The following is an 18,004-nucleotide window of genomic DNA, read 5'->3' as shown; positions in this document are numbered from 1 at the left end:
CAGGCTGTGGAAATTGTTGCACAGTTGTTGCTGAGATGTCTTTTCAAAGGAATTATACAGCTCCGCTTCCCTGCAGAAGATGATTAGAAGTTGTTAGAAAAGAAACAAGCCTATCATCCACAAAACTTTTTTTTACAATCAAAAAGCAGACACGTTTTTAATCATCTCTCAGCCTCCATGAACAAAAGCAAGATGAAAACCATGAAGGGTGTTTTAAAATATTTGATGGTTTGGGGGGAGTGTAAGAGTTAAAACAATTAGTGATACATTTCCTATTGATCCCTCCCCAAGGTTTCTTATCCCAACAACTGCAGACAGGCTCATTACTCTAAAAGACAACCTTACGGACAGCAAGGACTGATAAAGCTGGATCAATGACTCTGATCAGTTCCCACCACAGTACGAATAAAGGCATAAAACAGGAAAAGACAGAAAGGGCATTCTCATCATAAGAAAGCTTTTGGCTGCTGTACACGAGGCGTGACCTGTTAGATGTTATTATGCCCTATGCCAAAGTCTCGGGGGAAGTTGGAAACCCAATTGATAATACAAATAATAAGCCCTAAAAAGGGACTGGTCAAGTAGCATACTTTGGCAACACAATAAAAAGAGACCTGCATCTCTAACAAGAGTATCAGTACATCAAGTCACAATAGGAGACCAGTGGCAATACTCATTATGCACCTTAGATGGAAACAAAAAACTAACTTTTCTTTTGTTATATTGCATTAGAGGAATAAAATATTTAAATAATCACAAGTATGGAGTAAAGTGTATCATTTTATTGCCACAAATAATATTATTTGTTTATTCGAATTTTCACCTCTTCCTTCTGCGACCTCCCTAGTGGCCCCTGGCGACCCCCCTGGGATTCAGGACCCCCACTTTGAAAAACACTTAACTAGGCTACTCTATCTAAAGGAGTATTTCAGATAGAGAGTGTCTACAATGACATGACATTGCTTCAGACATTTCTATTCAGTTTACTCTCGTCTGGGAGGAGCCCGGTTTGCATGCAGACTGACACTTAGTTCCTCGTTTCTCTTCTTTGAGTAAATCCTCAGTCTGACTCACCTCCAGGTTACAATGTGCAAAAGTCAGTCAAGTTACATTTCCACATCCAGGCTGCTGTCACATCATGTGGCGTCATGAACACACACACCGCCAGGTCAACAGTACGGAAACTTGAGCTTTGGGCGGATAGTTTGGAAGTCTCAGCTCCCTTCATGGGCTACAACGCCACTATGCTAGCAACAGGAATGCTACTACTTTAGAAGTAAACTATAAGTAGATTTGTAGCTGTTGTTTTTGTGTTTCAGTATGGGTGACTCGGACGTGGCCAGGGCCTCAACTCGCAGGAGACGGGCGACTTTCGCGGCGGGACGCAGTGTCAGTCTGCTGCCGGTGAACGGGAAGTCTGCAGCGGGCTATCGGAGCTCACTGCCCGCTGGCATTAGCAGCCTCAATGGCCAGGGAAAACCAGACTGTTCACCGGAGACAGTCGGCTCTAAATCAAAGAGTGAGAAAAGGAAACGGAGGAGTGACATAGGAGACAGACTGAGGTGAGTTACATTACATTAGGTAGCCCGACAAACTTGCTCCGTTTGGGGAAAGTTTGTCTGTTTCAGGAATATCTCCATCCAGACTACTGACGTCACGTTTCATCTAGACTTGCGTTACAGCAGACACATAGAGGTTTTACATGCAGGTAGTTTGGAGTAGCCTTGAAGAAATGATGTTATATTTAACATGTCGTCCGTCATTCATTCATACTTTGAATACCAGTGATGCTTGGCAGAGTGCAAAGCTTTAACATGAATGTGTGTTTGAAACATGAAGTGTGCATGGTGGCTCCTATAGCCCCATTAACAGGGCTGAACCATAGACTGTAAATATTAAGGGCTGAACTGAGAGGCTAGCTTAATCTTCTTAGGCCACTTATATAGTAACATACCCTGTTTGCCCATTAAGCACTAGTTATTTAGTGCACAACAACAATATATGTAAAACTGTATTACATATATCTATTAACCTGAAGCTTGCTGACCCTTGGCCACAAAATGTGTATTGTGTGGCTTATTGGTTGTTTTCTGGTGTCTACTTCCCTCTTTCTTCCTTTCTTTTTTCCTAACGTGAACTGTCAAAAATTCAGGAGGTCAGTAGAGGTTATTGAACGAAAAGTTTGTTTTCCAGATTAATTTATGATGCAAGATTTAAAAATGTAACACTTCCTTAAGCTCATGATATTCTCTATTGCTTCCCCTATCAATCCAACGACCCTATTTCTGAAGCTGCCATAAGACCCAGGAGTCCTTGCTGAGTTCAGCCAGTGGTTACAATAACTACAGAGGAATCCTCAACTGGTGCGTGGTCATGCTGGTAAGACAAAAGTTTGAATAAAGTTAAAAAAAAAAACAGTGGTCACAGTGGTCATGCTGGTAAGACAAAAGTTTGAATAAAGTTAAAAAAAACACACACTGATACAAACTACAAATATTTTTGAACTCTACATTTCAAATGTCAGAATGGTAGACATACTGTATGTATGTAGGAGGGTGACCAATCTTTTGGAATCCTGGATGATGAGCTCCCAGATGGTTAGCAGTCCAATTAATTTAGATATTTGTTACCACTGACTTTGTGATGTCTTTATTAATATCGTGTTTTGGTGCAATCATACATCAGTGCATGGATATTTCTATATAACCATGAGGAAAGTGTCCAGCTGCAAATTGAGTGTCTGCCTGTCCTTGAAAACTTCCCACTAAATAGAGGCACAGGCACATATACTTATTAGAAGCAGTGTTGAAATTCAGGTATTCTTAAGTCTATGCTGACCAGGGGAAGATTTCCAAAACAAAACAACATAAAGAGAATGTACCAAGTATACACCAAAAGACTGACTGTGTTTGTTTTGGGTAGGTGCTGAGTAATGCCCGCCTCTTCTTAGAAAACCTCTTAAGGTGAGCATGTCTTTTTTTCTTCTTCACATCAACAGTTAATGATTACCTGTTTTATCAAGAGGCCTCCTGTGTCTGTCACAATATGTCTTTCTTTTAAAGAGATGTTTTAGTTATCTCTAAGGTAGGAAAGGACTTTTTCACAACTCTTTCACAGCTGCTTTGTAGAAAAAACTGAAGTGTAATGAGAACACATATTGTAATGATAAGGCCTTCATTTTACTTAGTGAGCCAGTTTCAGGGTGCAATTATTGTGCCGCCAGGTTTATTGTAATGCTTTACCTGCACTCTATGAAATGGAAAATGTTCTCAGTCACACCTGTGCAGTTTTTGCGATGACAAGAAAAAATATCTTTTGTAAAGAAAATATATTGTTTAACATCCCCAAACTTTTTTTTTAAAGGTACGGTGTCCTGGTGGACCCCATCAAGGTGATTTCCTTGTTTGTGAATGATCCGTACAGCTGGCCAGCAGCATGCCTGCTGATTGGTAGGTAAACTGTCACCTGTTCTGAACGCAACAAAGACTATTACAGATACATTTAATATGACACAGCTATGAACTATTGCATATTAGGAATTTTTGCAAGTTTAAATTGGGATTTAAATCGTAAAAAAAGAGAAGAAAAAAAAAAAGCATTTTTTCTTAAGTAATTAAAAAAATTGAAGGACATTCAGCCCAGACTAGAATTCCTCCTAACAACCGAAGCTTCTAAATGATAAGGAACATCTTATCAGCGGGTTCAGCTTAATAAACATGAGTACTGATAGTTTATCTGCTGATAAAAACATCCATCTGACCATGTCAATACATTTTACCACTGGACCTGGTCACTGGTGTCTAGTGTCACTGACGAAACATGTATGATAATCAAACTTCATTCAAAACTGTGTATGAGGTACTTTCCGTTAATAAGTGGTGGGATCGCTGTTCTTTCAGGCTCATGCTACATTTCAAGTTTTTTTGCTATATTTGTGTGTTTGTTTTAGTGCAGTAAAAGCCTGCAGTGGTGCAGCTCCCTGTGTCTCTTGGGTAACAGTCCCCTACCCTATTTACTGCATACTGGTGCTGTGCTGCAGGAACAGGAAGAGAGTGAGGAATGTGGAGAAAGAGAGAAAATGAATTGACTTAAAGTTTATGGAGAGAGAAGGGAAAATAAGTTTGCAGGAATGAAAAATTGAGGCAAGTTTAAAATCATGGGGAATGAAGCAGCCCCCCTGCAGAGAGAGAGAGGGACAGCGAGAGAGAGAGATAGCTGCTGTGTAATGCTGCAGGAGAAGCAAGGAGGAGGAGGAGGAGGAGGTGGAGGAGGAGTTAAGGTAAATGACTGCACTGACAATGATTAAGAAACAGGTGAGAGAGGGAGTCTGTTTACAGTAACATGGACGGTAAAGCAGCTCATTTCCCAGAGGGCACTCAGCAGTTCGGGAGACACTGCAGCAGCTTGCTACTCGTTTTTAGACATATCCTAAAACAACAGTTTCCAACCTCTCACCAAACACACACACACACACACAGGAAAAAATCCTCAATCAATGGCAGCCTACCAGAAAACTTTTTTTTAGTGGGGTAAATGATGTTAATTATTCTGTAAACTATTGTGGTTTATGACTTGTTATTTGTACTTTCTATGAATATGTGAGTTGGTATATGAGCCATTAGGTTGAAAGAATTCACAGACAGTTAGTGCCCTGGATATTTTAGGTTCAATGTGGAAATATTTTCAGGGGAATAATAAAATGAATACCTTAATTCCGTATCTCATGTTATAATGAGCACCGTTGCAGAAACCCTGGTGCTGTGAGCCTTACTTTATATATCTGACTTCAAATTGAAGAGGTTGAAAAACAAACGTCTTTCACTTTTGTATTGATTAGCTTCATTTATTGCCAGAACACGGTCACATGAAAAAGTGTTCAGACTAATAACCATTTGTCTCCTTTACATTTTTTCGGCTTAAACACATATTTCACTAAAACGTTTGACCAACTGATTTGGATTGCAGAGCTGATAAATTGATGCTTAGATCACATTAGTCATTAATATGTCTGACAATAAACACGTGTGCTGACTTCTTAGTTCAGATGTGTTGACATGGTGAAGCGTTGATTAGATCTTAAAATGGAACAATTTCTGCAAATTCAGGCTAGTCTAGTTCAGGTAACCAGCAATTCACATGCCAAAGGTTTTCTTCAGTCAATTCAGCAGTGATGTTTGACTCACTACTTACACTACTACAACACTAAAGGAAGAACATAAATCCACATATAATTTAGCCAATTCAGCTTTGCATAGAATCAGGCATAGTAGTAATAATTGATGCATTATTTTAAGGAAATGTCCTCTAGAAGAATCTGTGCACTTCACACTACATTTGGATCAAACGTGTCCGAGCCCGTTTCTCTCTAAAATGTGGATATTGTTGCTGTTTCAGCCAAAAGACAACTCTGCTACTTGTTTCCTAAATTTAAAAAAAACTGTTTGTGCAGGCGACCGTAAAAATAGCAACAGTTCATGATTGAATTGTGTGATTGTGTGTTTGCATGTGCACATCCAATACACACACTTGCTTTGTCACCCAACTACCTAGCAGTTGGTTTTAGCTGTGCAACACATATGCTCTGTTAGTGCTGGCTCATTTCTTTCATCAGGTGCTGCTGTGTAATCATGTGAGAGAGTTTGGCTGTGTGTGTGTGTGTGTGTGTGTGTGTGTGTGTGTGTGTGTGTGTGTGTGTGTGTGTGTGTGTTTCACAGTGTTGTTTAATGGTGACAGAGCAGGGTCTCTTTTAGAAAGGAAGCTAAAGACTTAATTTACTCAAATGCTCAATTTGAGACTAAACCAGGACAAACATCAGACTTGGAAATCAGCTTTAAACTTAATCAAAACATCACTAAAGTTAAGTCGTATATTTAATATTAAATTGTCCTTCATTTCCTGATTCTGCCCATGGTTCTGTTTGTTGCCAGTGGGATCTTAAAATAACCTGTCTGTCCTGCTTAAGCTCTCACACTCAATAACATTTTTACCTATTCCCTTTAGTTTCATTTTCAAGACAATAAGAACCTTTCACTGTTATTCACCACAAGCAAAGCCTTTTCAGGGCTTGAATAGAAATATTTTCATGTTGTGAGATTAACATACTTTCATCCAGCAGAGCCCCTTCAGAAGTGGGTCTGCTGGGGAAAGCAGAATCATGGTCTGTTTGGGGAGAGCTCACATGAATCTCTCTTTGTGTTTTGACAGTGTCCAACATCTTCATCGTGGTGGCTCTCTACACAGAGAGGCAGCTGTCCAAGGTAAGTGGAGAAGCCCTGCTTGCTTTCAACATCAGAGCACTGAGGATTTTTTAACTGAACTGTTGAATTTGGAGCACTTCCACAACCCCCAGGAGGGATTATTTTTCTAAAACTGTTCTCTAAAAAACTGACCCTCCCCAATCGCCTCTGCAAATTTAAAAATGGTTAAATGAGAAATTAGTTTCACCATCTGCATGTAGGGCAGATTCAGCTCAGCTCTGTGTGTTTGGCATGAATATGGAACATCGTGAGCTTTTTAAAACTTTAACAGGCCAACATAACTCAAAATTTAGGCTCTGTTCGAAAGCAGAGAAAACTCAAACTTAAAACCAACCTTTCGTAGGTTTAAGAATACGTTTAAGAATTACTTCAATTTAAAATATGAGAGGGGGAAGTGAAGGAACATAGTCAAGCGACTGTTGCTAAAAGCTCCTGTAAGGAACTTTTACTTTGTGTTGATTTTGGCGCCCCCTGTAGACGATGCAGTACCTCTATCTCTTTGCGCAACTTTTCCTGGACATGCGTAAGTAATGTTTTTGATGAAAAAATCTAATCTGACTTTCATTTAACAATCAAATGTATCAGTCTTTGTGAATATTTGGGCTGTAAAAAGTAAGAATTGCCTCAAATCATGTCAATCATTTTGTCTGACACCTGCCCCCTGGCAGAAGACAAAAGGCAATAGAATTAACTTTATGGAAAATATCAATCTTGTTGCTGATGGTAAAGTTTGCCTTTGTAGCTCATAGTGAAACATCAGTCTTCATTTCTCTCCGTCAGTTAAAAACTCCTCACAGGGGCTTTAAAGAAATACGGCTGCCTGATTTGATGTTAATGTTAAACTCGTTCTTTCTCTTTCCGCCCAGGGTTCATTCAGTGAAGTTTTGGGATTTCTGGTCCATTGCACTAACCTGACAATCATGCTAACATTCCCTGCTGCAGTGGTCCTACTGGTCCCCTCCATGACCCCAGGTAACTTATACTTCCACAAGACAAACGAAGACAAATCGCTGACTCAAACAGAAGCATCCATTTTACAGCCAAACCATTATCAGTTCATTGGCAGTTTACAATGTTGCCATGTGTGTAAAACAGAAATAATGTAGTTGTACTAAAGATTAAAAGGGTCATTCATATTCTTACCCTTCAGAGAAACAGTTGACCAGTTTGATAGAGCAGTAAAAGATACCTCTTATACAGAGTCATAATTGGAGACGGTGAGTGGTAATGGACCAGTTGGTCATAACTGGACTATTTCCAGCTGGCTCTGAGAAGAGGAGAGGAGAAGGGAAGAGAGGAGAGGGGAGTAAAAGACAGGAGAGGAGAAGGGAGGAGAGGAAAGGGAATAAAAAAAAAAGAGATGAGAGGAGGGGAGAAGAGGGATGCCAGAGTAGGTGTGGTCTGCAGTAAGAGGTCATCCAAGGGTCACATTGTTGTGTCTTCATCAGTGTGCCTGACAGAAAACATGGCTGCCACAGAATTCACTTAGTATTAAAAAGGAATACTGTTTAAAACATGCTACACCAGCATCAGTGATTCATTTTAAATCTTTAGATATAACATTTGCCTTCTTTACATTGATTTCATATGAAAATGTCTGCATCCATTAAAATGTTTTTCTATGTTTAGTTTAAACCAGATGATAGCTAGTAGCATGTAGTTGTAGTTCCATTTAACAGAACATTTAGATATAATGTCTTTCCTTACCTCATGTAGAAAAAGTATCCAAAGAGCCTCACAAGTAAAAGTTAAATGTTGAATCTCTTCGGGGGAGTCTACATATTTTGTTAAATAAAGACAGAATGATCTGGAAAATGTAAAAGATTTCACAGCCAGGTTCACATTTATGACTAAGCTCACAACATTTCCACAACAGACTTTTAAACCAGAGATATAATAACTTTTACCTTTATTCTTCAAGCTTCAGATGTGACACTTAAAGCTTAACATTGATCATTAGACAAAAAGATAGTGAGTTTTTGGTGTCATTTTGGTAAATATATTTTAATAATATCTCCTCTCCTCTCGTCTCCTCTCTCCTCTCCTCATCTGTTCTCTCACTGGGAGGTCAAAGAGTAAAGGAGTCAGTCCATCTGTCTGTCTGTTCTCCTCTGTGCGCTGCTGTTCACACAGGAAGGGCAATAACAGAGGGCAGGTGTATGTGTGTACAGATACATGTGTGTACGTGAGTAATATCACGCTGGGTTGTACACAACCTGTATACCTAACAAGTAAAAACCTAACACTGTACTTATGCAGCGTTCAGCCATTGTACATAAAGTTTAAACATTTTGCTTTTGCTTCCTGCCTTAAAGCTTAGATTAAGCTTAAAGTAAGAGCTTGCTGATGTTCCAGATTAAACCATTTTAAAAAGGCAACATGTAAAAATAAGGGGGAACATTATCTTGAAGCAGGCATATAGACTCTAAAGGAAGACAAACGCACTTTTCAGTTTTTTATTTCTATGCACGTACTCAAACAGCTTTGAAAAGAAAAGCAGAAATCCTCTGCACAATAGAGGGTAGGGCGGTTATTAAACACAATTTCCCTTTTAGGTGTCTGAGTTAACATCTCAATAAATAAATTAAGATAATTATCCAGCTTGTTGAGGCTTGAAGAGAAGTGGTGGCAATCGAGGTAGATACAGATACAGATAGTATCATGTTACCTGACTGAGCTGAGCGCTGCTTATTGTGTTCTGGTGGAACGGGTTTTTATCAAAGCTCTGCCCAAAGCAAAGAGGCACAGCTCACTACCAGAACAAACATGTTGCTTTTAATCTGTATAAATGACTCTCCTGGCCTCTATCGTTCCAAACTGGGGTGACAGAAAAAACCCCAACGAATATTCCCCTGAGATTTAAAGATTCTAAAATAGTTTTTCCACCTAAGCTCCGCCCCCCTGTGTTCCTCTATGAAGACTACTGTTTTCTCCTGATGCTATCTTGGAGCCCATCTAGATGTGTAGCAGCCACATAGAGAGAGACAAACAGATGGTTAATGGATAAGATCTGCTGTGGTGTGATGCCAGGTGTGCTGACCTCCACCTCACCCTGTTGGCAGTGTTTATTGGTGTGTTTCTGTGTTCATGCACATGGATGATCTTGTGGTTTTTTTTTTTTTCTTTTTCTAAAGCATATGGTGACTATTGATCCACACCGAGTAGGAAAACTGCTCAGCTGGCATGTGTCGTCTACTAACAGTCATGTACTAGTTTCAATTTTTTAATGGCTCTCAAAAACAGACAGTTAAATGTTTATTAATGCACTCACACATACACACACAACCAAAGAACCACATGGTGTCTTAACTGTTTAATAATCTCTCTAGAACAATTCTCTCATAGTTTAGGGTTGAGGGTACCGGACTTGTTTTGTAATCTGTGTAAAATCATATTGTGTCATCTCTTTCACGCTTCCTTCCTTCTTCACTGAAATCCTCTCTCTTCTCTTTTTGTTTTTTTATCACCTCCTTGCCATTTTGTCTCTGCTCTCCATCTTACATTTTTTGCTTATTTTATCCTCCTCTGTTTCTCTATCCCTCACTTCCTTTCTTAATTAATATTTTCAAACCTTTACCCACCTTCACCAATGTCACTCTTCTCATCCTTCCATTTTTCTCATCAGGCTACAAGCTGGTTACACGTTCTTACACTATAACTTCATACCACTCAAGGTATTAACTCTTTATTATCTCCTTTCTCTCTCTAAGTTGGAGGTGCGTTCATTCTTGGTACTTACACCATCCTCTTTCTGAAGCTGTACTCCTACAAGGACGTCAACAGGTGGTGCAGAGAGCTGAGCACCGTCAAGGCCAAGAAACTGGCCAGATCGCTGTCCTGTAAGTCACAAACACATGTGCATATACATTCTATGGGACCAAACTAAGAATGGGTAGTTTGTTCATTTTAACATGTGTTCCTGTTTCCACACTCAAGATGATCCTTCAGTCCCGTGCTCATGCTGTTATAGTGACATCTAATGGCAGATACTTGATACTGCAGCTCTAAGACTAAGTAGACATTAGATAATTAAACAGCAAACACAAACTTTTATAGTCGTGTGTGAAAATGATAATAACATAACAGGAACTTTTCATATGTCAACATTAACATTATTTTGTGCTTTAAATGTGTTGCATGTCATGTTTGTTTGTGTATGTTTTGTGACCACAGGTCCCTCAGCACAGCACCCCAGGGAAGTTAAAGTGTGTTACCCTGGAAACCTCACCATCAGAGGTACTCAAATACAGCATTAGCTTGTATGTATTAAACCTAATCAAATCCGTTTTCAAATCCACTGTCTCTATTTCATGATGTCACACATTCTGTCAAACTGTCATTCCCCTCCGTCTGCAGACATGTACTACTTTGTCTTTGCTCCGACTCTCTGCTACGAGCTCAACTTCCCTCGCTCGCCTGAGATCCGTATGAGCTTCCTGCTGTGGAGACTGTGTGAGATGGTGAGGACATATCTCATAAGCATCAGTCAGAAAAAAAACACCTTTACCACAGCTGAATGCTCCTTTAAAAAGAGCCTTAAATCATGTTTGCTCCAGGTCTTTTTGTGATGTCTTTCATATTTTATAAGCAACTTAGAGCTTAACGTTTTTGCATAACCACTAAGAAGCCAATGTATACATTTAAGGTAGTGTTGCTAATTTATGCAAAAACATGGCTTATTTTTGTTGTTTCGTCATGAGGAATTATGACTCTTCCTGTAGTGAAGAAGAATAGCATAAGTGTTTGCTAGTATATGGACTTGAGTTTGTATAGTCCTTTTCTAGTCTTTTGACTACTCAAAGTGCTTTTACACCGTAGGTCACACCTACCCATTCACACAATGATGTAAAGTGATCTTCATAAGTAACTAACCCCATTCACACACATTCATATGCTGCTGACAAAGCAGCAAAGCAAGCAGGGTTAAGTGTCTCTTGCCCAAGGAGACATCGGGAATGTGGCTGCAGGAGCTGGGGATCGAACCCCTTTCCCTCCGGTTGAGAGACAACCGACTCTGCCAACTGAGCCACAGCCACCTAATAAACAGTATTTAGTTTGGTAGTAAAAAATGCACTGCTTTAAGAGGTTATATTTAAAAAGATAAGCAAGCTCACTGTTTGCAATTTGACGCAGTCATATTCTATTCACTGATAATCAATTGATTGACTCTGTGAAATGATGTCACTCATTTTAGGAATGTGTGTCTTCTTCCACAGATGTTCTTCACACAGCTGTTAGTTGGTCTCACTCAACAGGTACTTTCTTATAATTTGAACCTGAACTGATGTTTGGTGTGTTTATATCTATTCAAAATAACACAAATGTAATGAAATGACATAAAGCCAACACTTTTAAATATAGTTTGAAGCCCGTGTTTGTCAAATGTTTTACACTGCTTGTTTTCTTTCATTCTGTTAGTGGATGATTCCCGTTATTCAGAGTTCCATGAAACCATTAGAGGTGAGTATGAAGGCAAGCTCATAGTGCTCTAAACAATGTTGTGTCGTGATCTATAATAAATGGATCTCTCTCCTGTAGGACATGGATCTGTCCCGAATGACCGAGAGGCTTCTAAGATTAGCTGTAAGTAAAAAAAAAACACATTCAAGTCCTTAATGTGGATAGGAGTAGTGTCGCTAATCACACTAGTTATATGCTATTAGGATTATTATTACCTGTCTTGCTGTGAATTAAAAACATAGTTCACCTTCATGGTTCATTCAACATTCATGATTATCACTGATCCACAGTCAAAGCCACCTGAACATTCACCTTTCATTGATGTCTTTCCAGATGTTACTTTTTTTTCAAATGATTGAAAACATAGATTATAAAAGGCATATTGCATATTATTGTGTTTATCATAGTGATCAAAGCACAGAGAGAATCGTGGAAAACCTGTTTAAGTTTTTCACAATGCTTTTACTTGTCGACTTAGTTGTCGTCTCCCAGTTTTATATTTTGCTTCCATTCCCTCAAACCCTCCCCCAGGTTCCTAATCACCTGCTGTGGCTCGTGTTTTTTTACTGTTTCTTCCACTCGTCTATGAACTTCAGTGCTGAGCTGCTGCGCTTCGGAGACCGACAGTTCTACAAGGACTGGTGGTATGTGTCTGTGTGAATGTCCTTACAGGGAAATATGGTGGGGTTTTTTTTAGACTTGCTGCGCTGGTTAAAAAATACGGTGCTTGCATGTGTGTGCATGGCAATGGATAAATGAACAAACTCATGGCTGAAAACTGAAAATCGTGTGTGTGTGTGTGTGTGTGTGTGTGTGTGTGTGTGTGTGTGTGTGTGTGTGTGTGTGTGTGTGTGTGTGTGTGTGTGTGTGTGTGTGTGTGTGTGTGTGTGTGTGTGTGTGTGTGTGTGTGTGTGTGTGTGTGTGTGTGTGTGTGTGTGTGTGTGTGTGTGTGTGTGTGTGTGTGTGTGTGTGTGTGTGTGTGTGTGTGTGTGTGTGTGTGTGTAATGGTGAGAGTTTGGAAACTGTTGATTTAGGATATGTCTAAAAAAACGATTTGAACTAATTTGTAAAGTATCAGGAATACATTTGATATCTAAATGTATGTTTTCTTACTGTTCTGTATGCGTAAATCAATCTCATTAATCATTGTACAACTATTAGTATGTGTTCCTCTTCTCCTGCTTTCAATCCATTATTTAGACCTTGAACATCTTCGAATAATTCACTCCTCTTTCAGGAACTCTGAGACGGTGACATATTTCTGGCAGAACTGGAACATCCCAGTCCACAAGTGGTGTCTACGGTGAGTCGTTCAAACACTAACACACTGAGAGCCAGCAATGACACTGAGAACCAAACAAGGCGTAACAAGGCACACCGATGTATTTTGGGGGAAATTGATTCTTCCGGCTGTGAGTAAGTGGTAGTAATAAATACAGCGCCTGCAGCCACTTCCACATTCACTAACACAGAGGCAGGAGCAAACCCAGCGAGGTTTTTATTCAACAAGACAGATTTAATGAAATTCTATTGAAAGGGTTTTAAAGCCGCTTCACTTTGTATTTCTGTCAGGTAGGGAGAGGTAAGGCTCTCTACATTACAACAGTTTTTAACAGTTCAAAATAAATAAAAACAGATACTAAAAAGCTGACAAAACAAAATCTTTCAAATGTCATTATTAGAATCTTTTTCTGCATTTTTTCACTCTCTGGTTTTATCCACTTCAACATCGTTTCTTTCTGGTGTGTCTCACAGCCACTTCTACAAGCCGCTGCTGAGGAAAGGATTCAGTAAAATAGTCAGCCAATCAGCTGTCTTCTTCCTGTCAGCTTTCTTCCATGAGGTAAGAGATGAACACAGAGCTTAGCTGCATCTAAGTTTGTCAATCAATGTTTAAAACTCTTTCCTGGAAAGAGATTGTGTTTCATAATGAACATATTATCATTTGAACGTTTGATTGATATAGATAATTATCTCTCTGTCTGTTTCCGTGTCAGTACCTGGTGAGTGTTCCTCTCAGGATGTTCAGACTCTGGGCCTTCATGGGTATGATGGCACAGGTGAGAATCTTTCAGCTGTACTGTACTCATATATTTCACTGAAAACCAAAATCATCCAGTGTCTGTTACAAATTTCCATTTAAAAAAAAATTGTTTTATTCATCAGCTTCCATTAGCCTGGATTGTTGGTACCTTTCTACATGGTAACTACGGCAACGCTGCAGTGTGGATCTCACTCATTATTGGTCAGCCATTCGCCGTCTTGATGTACGTCCACGACTATTACGTCCTGAACTACAGACAGGAGATTGACACGCACACACAAATATAAAGATAAACACACACACACACACACACACCTTTCCATCTATTGTCTCATTGTTTCTATACAAACACATCCAGATGGTACGTTACTTGTTTTGTTTTTTGTTTTTTATTTTGCATACTTAATTAATCCCACAGGGGGAAATTCTGGTTCATACTCTGTTATTGAGGGACATGCTTCTCACACACATGCACAAACAGGACCTGTGGACGTGCATTAATGGAGTGATGTCAGAGTTGGGCTGCTACACACACTTCTCGAGGGGGCAAGCCAGAGCGGTCAGGGTTCAGTACCTTGCTCAACCTCCCCAGCTACCAGACTAACTTCCATATTATGGTCCGCATCAGTGCTCAAACCAGCGACCCTCTGGTTCCCAACCCAAGTCCCTAAGGACTGAGCTACTGTGGCCCCCTCACCCATGTCAGCTTGATTTTCAGGTTTACATTTAACAACTCACTCTGTGTTTCCTCCTGCTGAGGAAAAACATCCTCAAGCTGGGAAAGGTACAAATAACAAACGGGGAAACATTTAAGTGTAGAAGTTGAATACTGAAATACTACTTCAAGTTTAAATGGGAATTTCAGTCCTGTATCAAGTGATATCATCATGCAGCTTCTCACTCAGGAGATTTTTCTTCCTGCATCTTTTTTTTGAAACCTCTGAAAGCCAGTTTGACCTGAAATGTTTGGGCTGAAGAGATAAACTTTTGACTGTGGTACTTCATAAAGCTTCCAGTAAAAGTTTTGCTCCTTTCTCCCTGATTTAAAAAAACATAGCAGCAGATTGAAGTTCTTTTAATAATGTAGTGTCAGAGATTTTAGATCTTTGGTCTTTCTTCCAGAGCAGCTTGAGATTGAACTGCATTAGCAAAAAATGAATGTATTCTGTTGGTTATTATTTAAGGACAGTTTTTATTTTTGTGGAAATGCCTGCTTTTCTGTAGTTATGTATTTTTTTATGCAGTGCCATTGCACTAACACAGAACATATCCAGTCACTTAAAAAAGTCTATGCAAAAGACAATGAATAAGTGTGTTTATATTGTTATGCTACTATCAGATGGGCGGTATTTATGTGTGATGATATTTGTAAATTGTGATTGATAATAAACATGTCAAGAATTCTTGATATTAGCTATCTGTCATTTTTAATTGATGTTTATCAGACTTAAAGGTTTTATCATGAAGGTCAACATTTCATTTTGAATCAAAATAAATAAAGTTTAAAAGTTATTTGTTGCTGTTGCTGAACTCATTTAGATGAATTATCAACAGGTAGAAATCAGAATCCCTGACCTACATACAGGAAAGTAGGTCAAAAATTTGTGAGAAAAAAAAAAGGAACTGTTCTGTTTACTGTCGTTCTTGGTTTGTTGAAAATATGCTACGTGTTTAATATATATTTTTAAAGACTCAAGATGTGAATGTCTCTGATATTTATTCAATTTTCATCCAGCACTTGAGCTTTGAGTGTACATGTCTGCTGTTGAAGTTGTAGAATTTACATATATTTCAGGCTCCAAACTGAAAGAAAATATATGTACTGTACATCCAGTCTGTCTCGTTTTAACTGAGGGCTCAATGTGTCTTTTGTTTATTTTCACTAGTAAACTTAAAGAGCCTGGTCACAAAGAAAGACACTGCATTAACACCTTTTTTAAGGCCTGTAAATATTAGCCATGTAGCCTGTCTTATTATATTTGGTGCCCAAGCAACATAAACAGTCACTGTATCAGAATGAATGGTTGAGAAAAATCTACAAAGAGTTCTTCTCAGACTGATAATAACCTGCATGTAGCTGCAGAAAGCCAGCCCATCTTTTTGCACTTTTCTAGATTTGCACTGTGAATCAGATCTTTACTAGTACAGGGTGCTGGAGTTATCTTTTTGCTTTAACCATATCTTTTTAAAGTACCCCACTAAACCTGCTGAAATACTGTAGGTAAACATAGAACATAACCCCTTTGGAGCTCTTCTCTGTGCAGATGGGGGAGGATGTGTTTTCCTCTACAATGTAACACCTCTTCTCACAGCTTTTTATTTTTGATTATATGCTCATAGTTATTCTCAGGCATTTGGTCTTGCGTGTGTTTTTTCTAGATCGCATGAATAGTGTTACTTCATGTCGAATGACATTACTGAATCTCTGTTCTGTGTCTAGACAAAGTCATTGTCCAAATTTTCATGTCATTTCAATCACACATTCAACACATTATTAGGTTAGTAATCTACCAACAACAAAAGTTATGAACATTTATTATGATAAGACAACCTACTTTTACTAAACAGTGGCACACCAGTTGTGAGAATGTGTGTGTGCATATGTAGGCGTACGTGCATGTGTGTGTGTGTGTGTGTGTGTGTGTGTGAGCAGCCTTGTCTCCTGGAGAAAACTTTGGACGAGAGTAGAGTGTGTGTGTGTGTGTGTGTGTTCAGTGTGTGTGAGGACAGAGGCCTGAACCTGTATCTTGTCAGGTTGACAGAGAATTAAACAGCCAGTCTTCGGGGAATCACAAAGTTTCTGTTGGCATGTGTGTGTGTGCTGTGTGAGTATGACATTTAGTTAAACAATCATCAGTGAGGAGAAGAGCGTTGATGTGACAGGACACATGGATTTGCAGTTTAAAAACGTTATTTGAACCTTATATACTCCGTAAAGCTTCTTTTAACAAAACAATCTCATTAGATATTTTAAATGACTTAAGTCTAGATGATTTCTTGATACATTACTACATCATAGGACCATTCATGAAGCATGGTAAGAGGAAAAACAAGCGTATTACTGTTCAATACTCTGCGGTAATGAGGAGTTTCACTTTGTTGGTTGTCAGACAGCATCTCTCAGCATTCTTGGCATCACATTGAACAAATGATACTCTTCATCTTCTATAGTAGTCATTCTAGTCTCCCCCTCAGCGATGGAGGCGGGTGGGCAAGAAATGTGTTTCTAGTTGCATTTCAATAAGAGGGATTTGTGCAATTATTTGTCCAAGCAATCGATTCCTGACATCTGTCCTCAAACTTTACTCATGCGCTAAAAATTGAGCTTTTGCTGCGGGACAGCTGTAATCCTCCATCTATCCTCCTCTAATTCCTGACAAATAAACCATCAGAGGACGGGGGGGGGGGGGGGGGGGGGAGTGAAAAGTGAAGAAACCTTGTCATCTCGTATCTCTATAATCAATGTCTGCAGACAGCTGCTTACACACACAGTTTTCCACTTTTCCCTGTTGGACTGACACACAATTATGTGTCTTTCTCTTTCCCTGCACACATGTCATATAATCATCATTCTTTATTTTTATCTCTAACTTTCCTTTGTCTTGTTCATTCTTTACTCCTTCCTCCTCTCTGTCCCCGTCCTGCACCTTCCCTTTGTGCTCGTCCTCAGTAACAGGTTGATCCATGGCTCTTCTCCTGACATCCGTTATTCCGGATCTTTCCACAGAATGCCGACAAGCCGTGAGTGATGATGATCCTCCAGACAGGAAACCAAGAGAAGCAAACCTGTCTCATTCTGTAAGATGGATGAAGTGTAGGCCCAGATACACGTCATACAGACACAGACTTACACAACTTTTAGCCAGGCATGTGTGATTTATGTATACAGTGGATACAGAAATCTATAACACAGTATCAAATACAAAAGAAAGGAGATTTACAAGATCACATTTCTGGCATATCTTTGTTTTGACCCAGTTTTTCTTTTCAACATGTAAATATACACAGTCATGTCTTCCTCACATTTTCCAGCAGCAGGAAATAAATAGCACAGAAACCATTTAGTATTTTTGTCAAGTATCTGAAAAGGCTTTCTTGGTATCTTGTTATTGTGCAAGCTGTTGAGTTAGTTTTCTGTCTTATCCTAAGATAAAATCCACAATGCAAACCGGTTTTCAGCCTCAGATTTACTGTAATATGTCATATCATATATTTAGTGAAGATGTCTTTGTCTGTCAAAATC

The 18,004-nt window shown here is 39.2% G+C and overlaps 1 protein-coding gene across 1 annotated transcript; it reads left to right on the top strand.

The window, feature by feature from the left end:
- Window positions 1-1,035: 1,035 nt before the first annotated feature.
- dgat1b (diacylglycerol O-acyltransferase 1b) lies at window positions 1,036-15,169 on the top strand. Its single transcript, XM_061050545.1, has 17 exons — window positions 1,036-1,562; window positions 2,292-2,379; window positions 2,923-2,963; window positions 3,364-3,449; window positions 6,205-6,257; window positions 7,124-7,229; window positions 9,968-10,096; window positions 10,431-10,493; window positions 10,614-10,717; window positions 11,474-11,512; window positions 11,676-11,717; window positions 11,796-11,840; window positions 12,249-12,361; window positions 12,955-13,020; window positions 13,473-13,560; window positions 13,715-13,777; window positions 13,884-15,169. The coding sequence occupies exons 1-17, from the start codon at window positions 1,321-1,323 to the stop codon at window positions 14,046-14,048; spliced, it is 1,533 nt and encodes a 510-aa protein (XP_060906528.1). The 5' UTR covers window positions 1,036-1,320; the 3' UTR covers window positions 14,049-15,169.
- Window positions 15,170-18,004: the final 2,835 nt, after the last annotated feature.

Source organism: Labrus mixtus, chromosome 11 (genome assembly GCF_963584025.1).
Source record: "Labrus mixtus chromosome 11, fLabMix1.1, whole genome shotgun sequence".
Taxonomy (NCBI): Eukaryota; Metazoa; Chordata; class Actinopteri; order Labriformes; family Labridae; genus Labrus; species Labrus mixtus.
The sequence above is the reverse complement of the archived record's forward strand: the minus strand, read 5'-3'. Positions and strand labels throughout refer to the sequence as shown.

Bases quoted from the DNA above. Each gene is read 5' to 3' on its own strand.
- dgat1b (XM_061050545.1), top strand. From the start codon at position 1,321: ATGGGTGACTCGGACGTGGCCAGGGCCTCAACTCGCAGGAGACGGGCG. The intron at 11,841-12,248 runs GTAAGTAAAAAA...ACCCTCCCCCAG, and splicing joins AGAGGCTTCTAAGATTAGCT to GTTCCTAATCACCTGCTGTG. The intron at 12,362-12,954 runs GTATGTGTCTGT...CTCCTCTTTCAG, and splicing joins CAGTTCTACAAGGACTGGTG to GAACTCTGAGACGGTGACAT.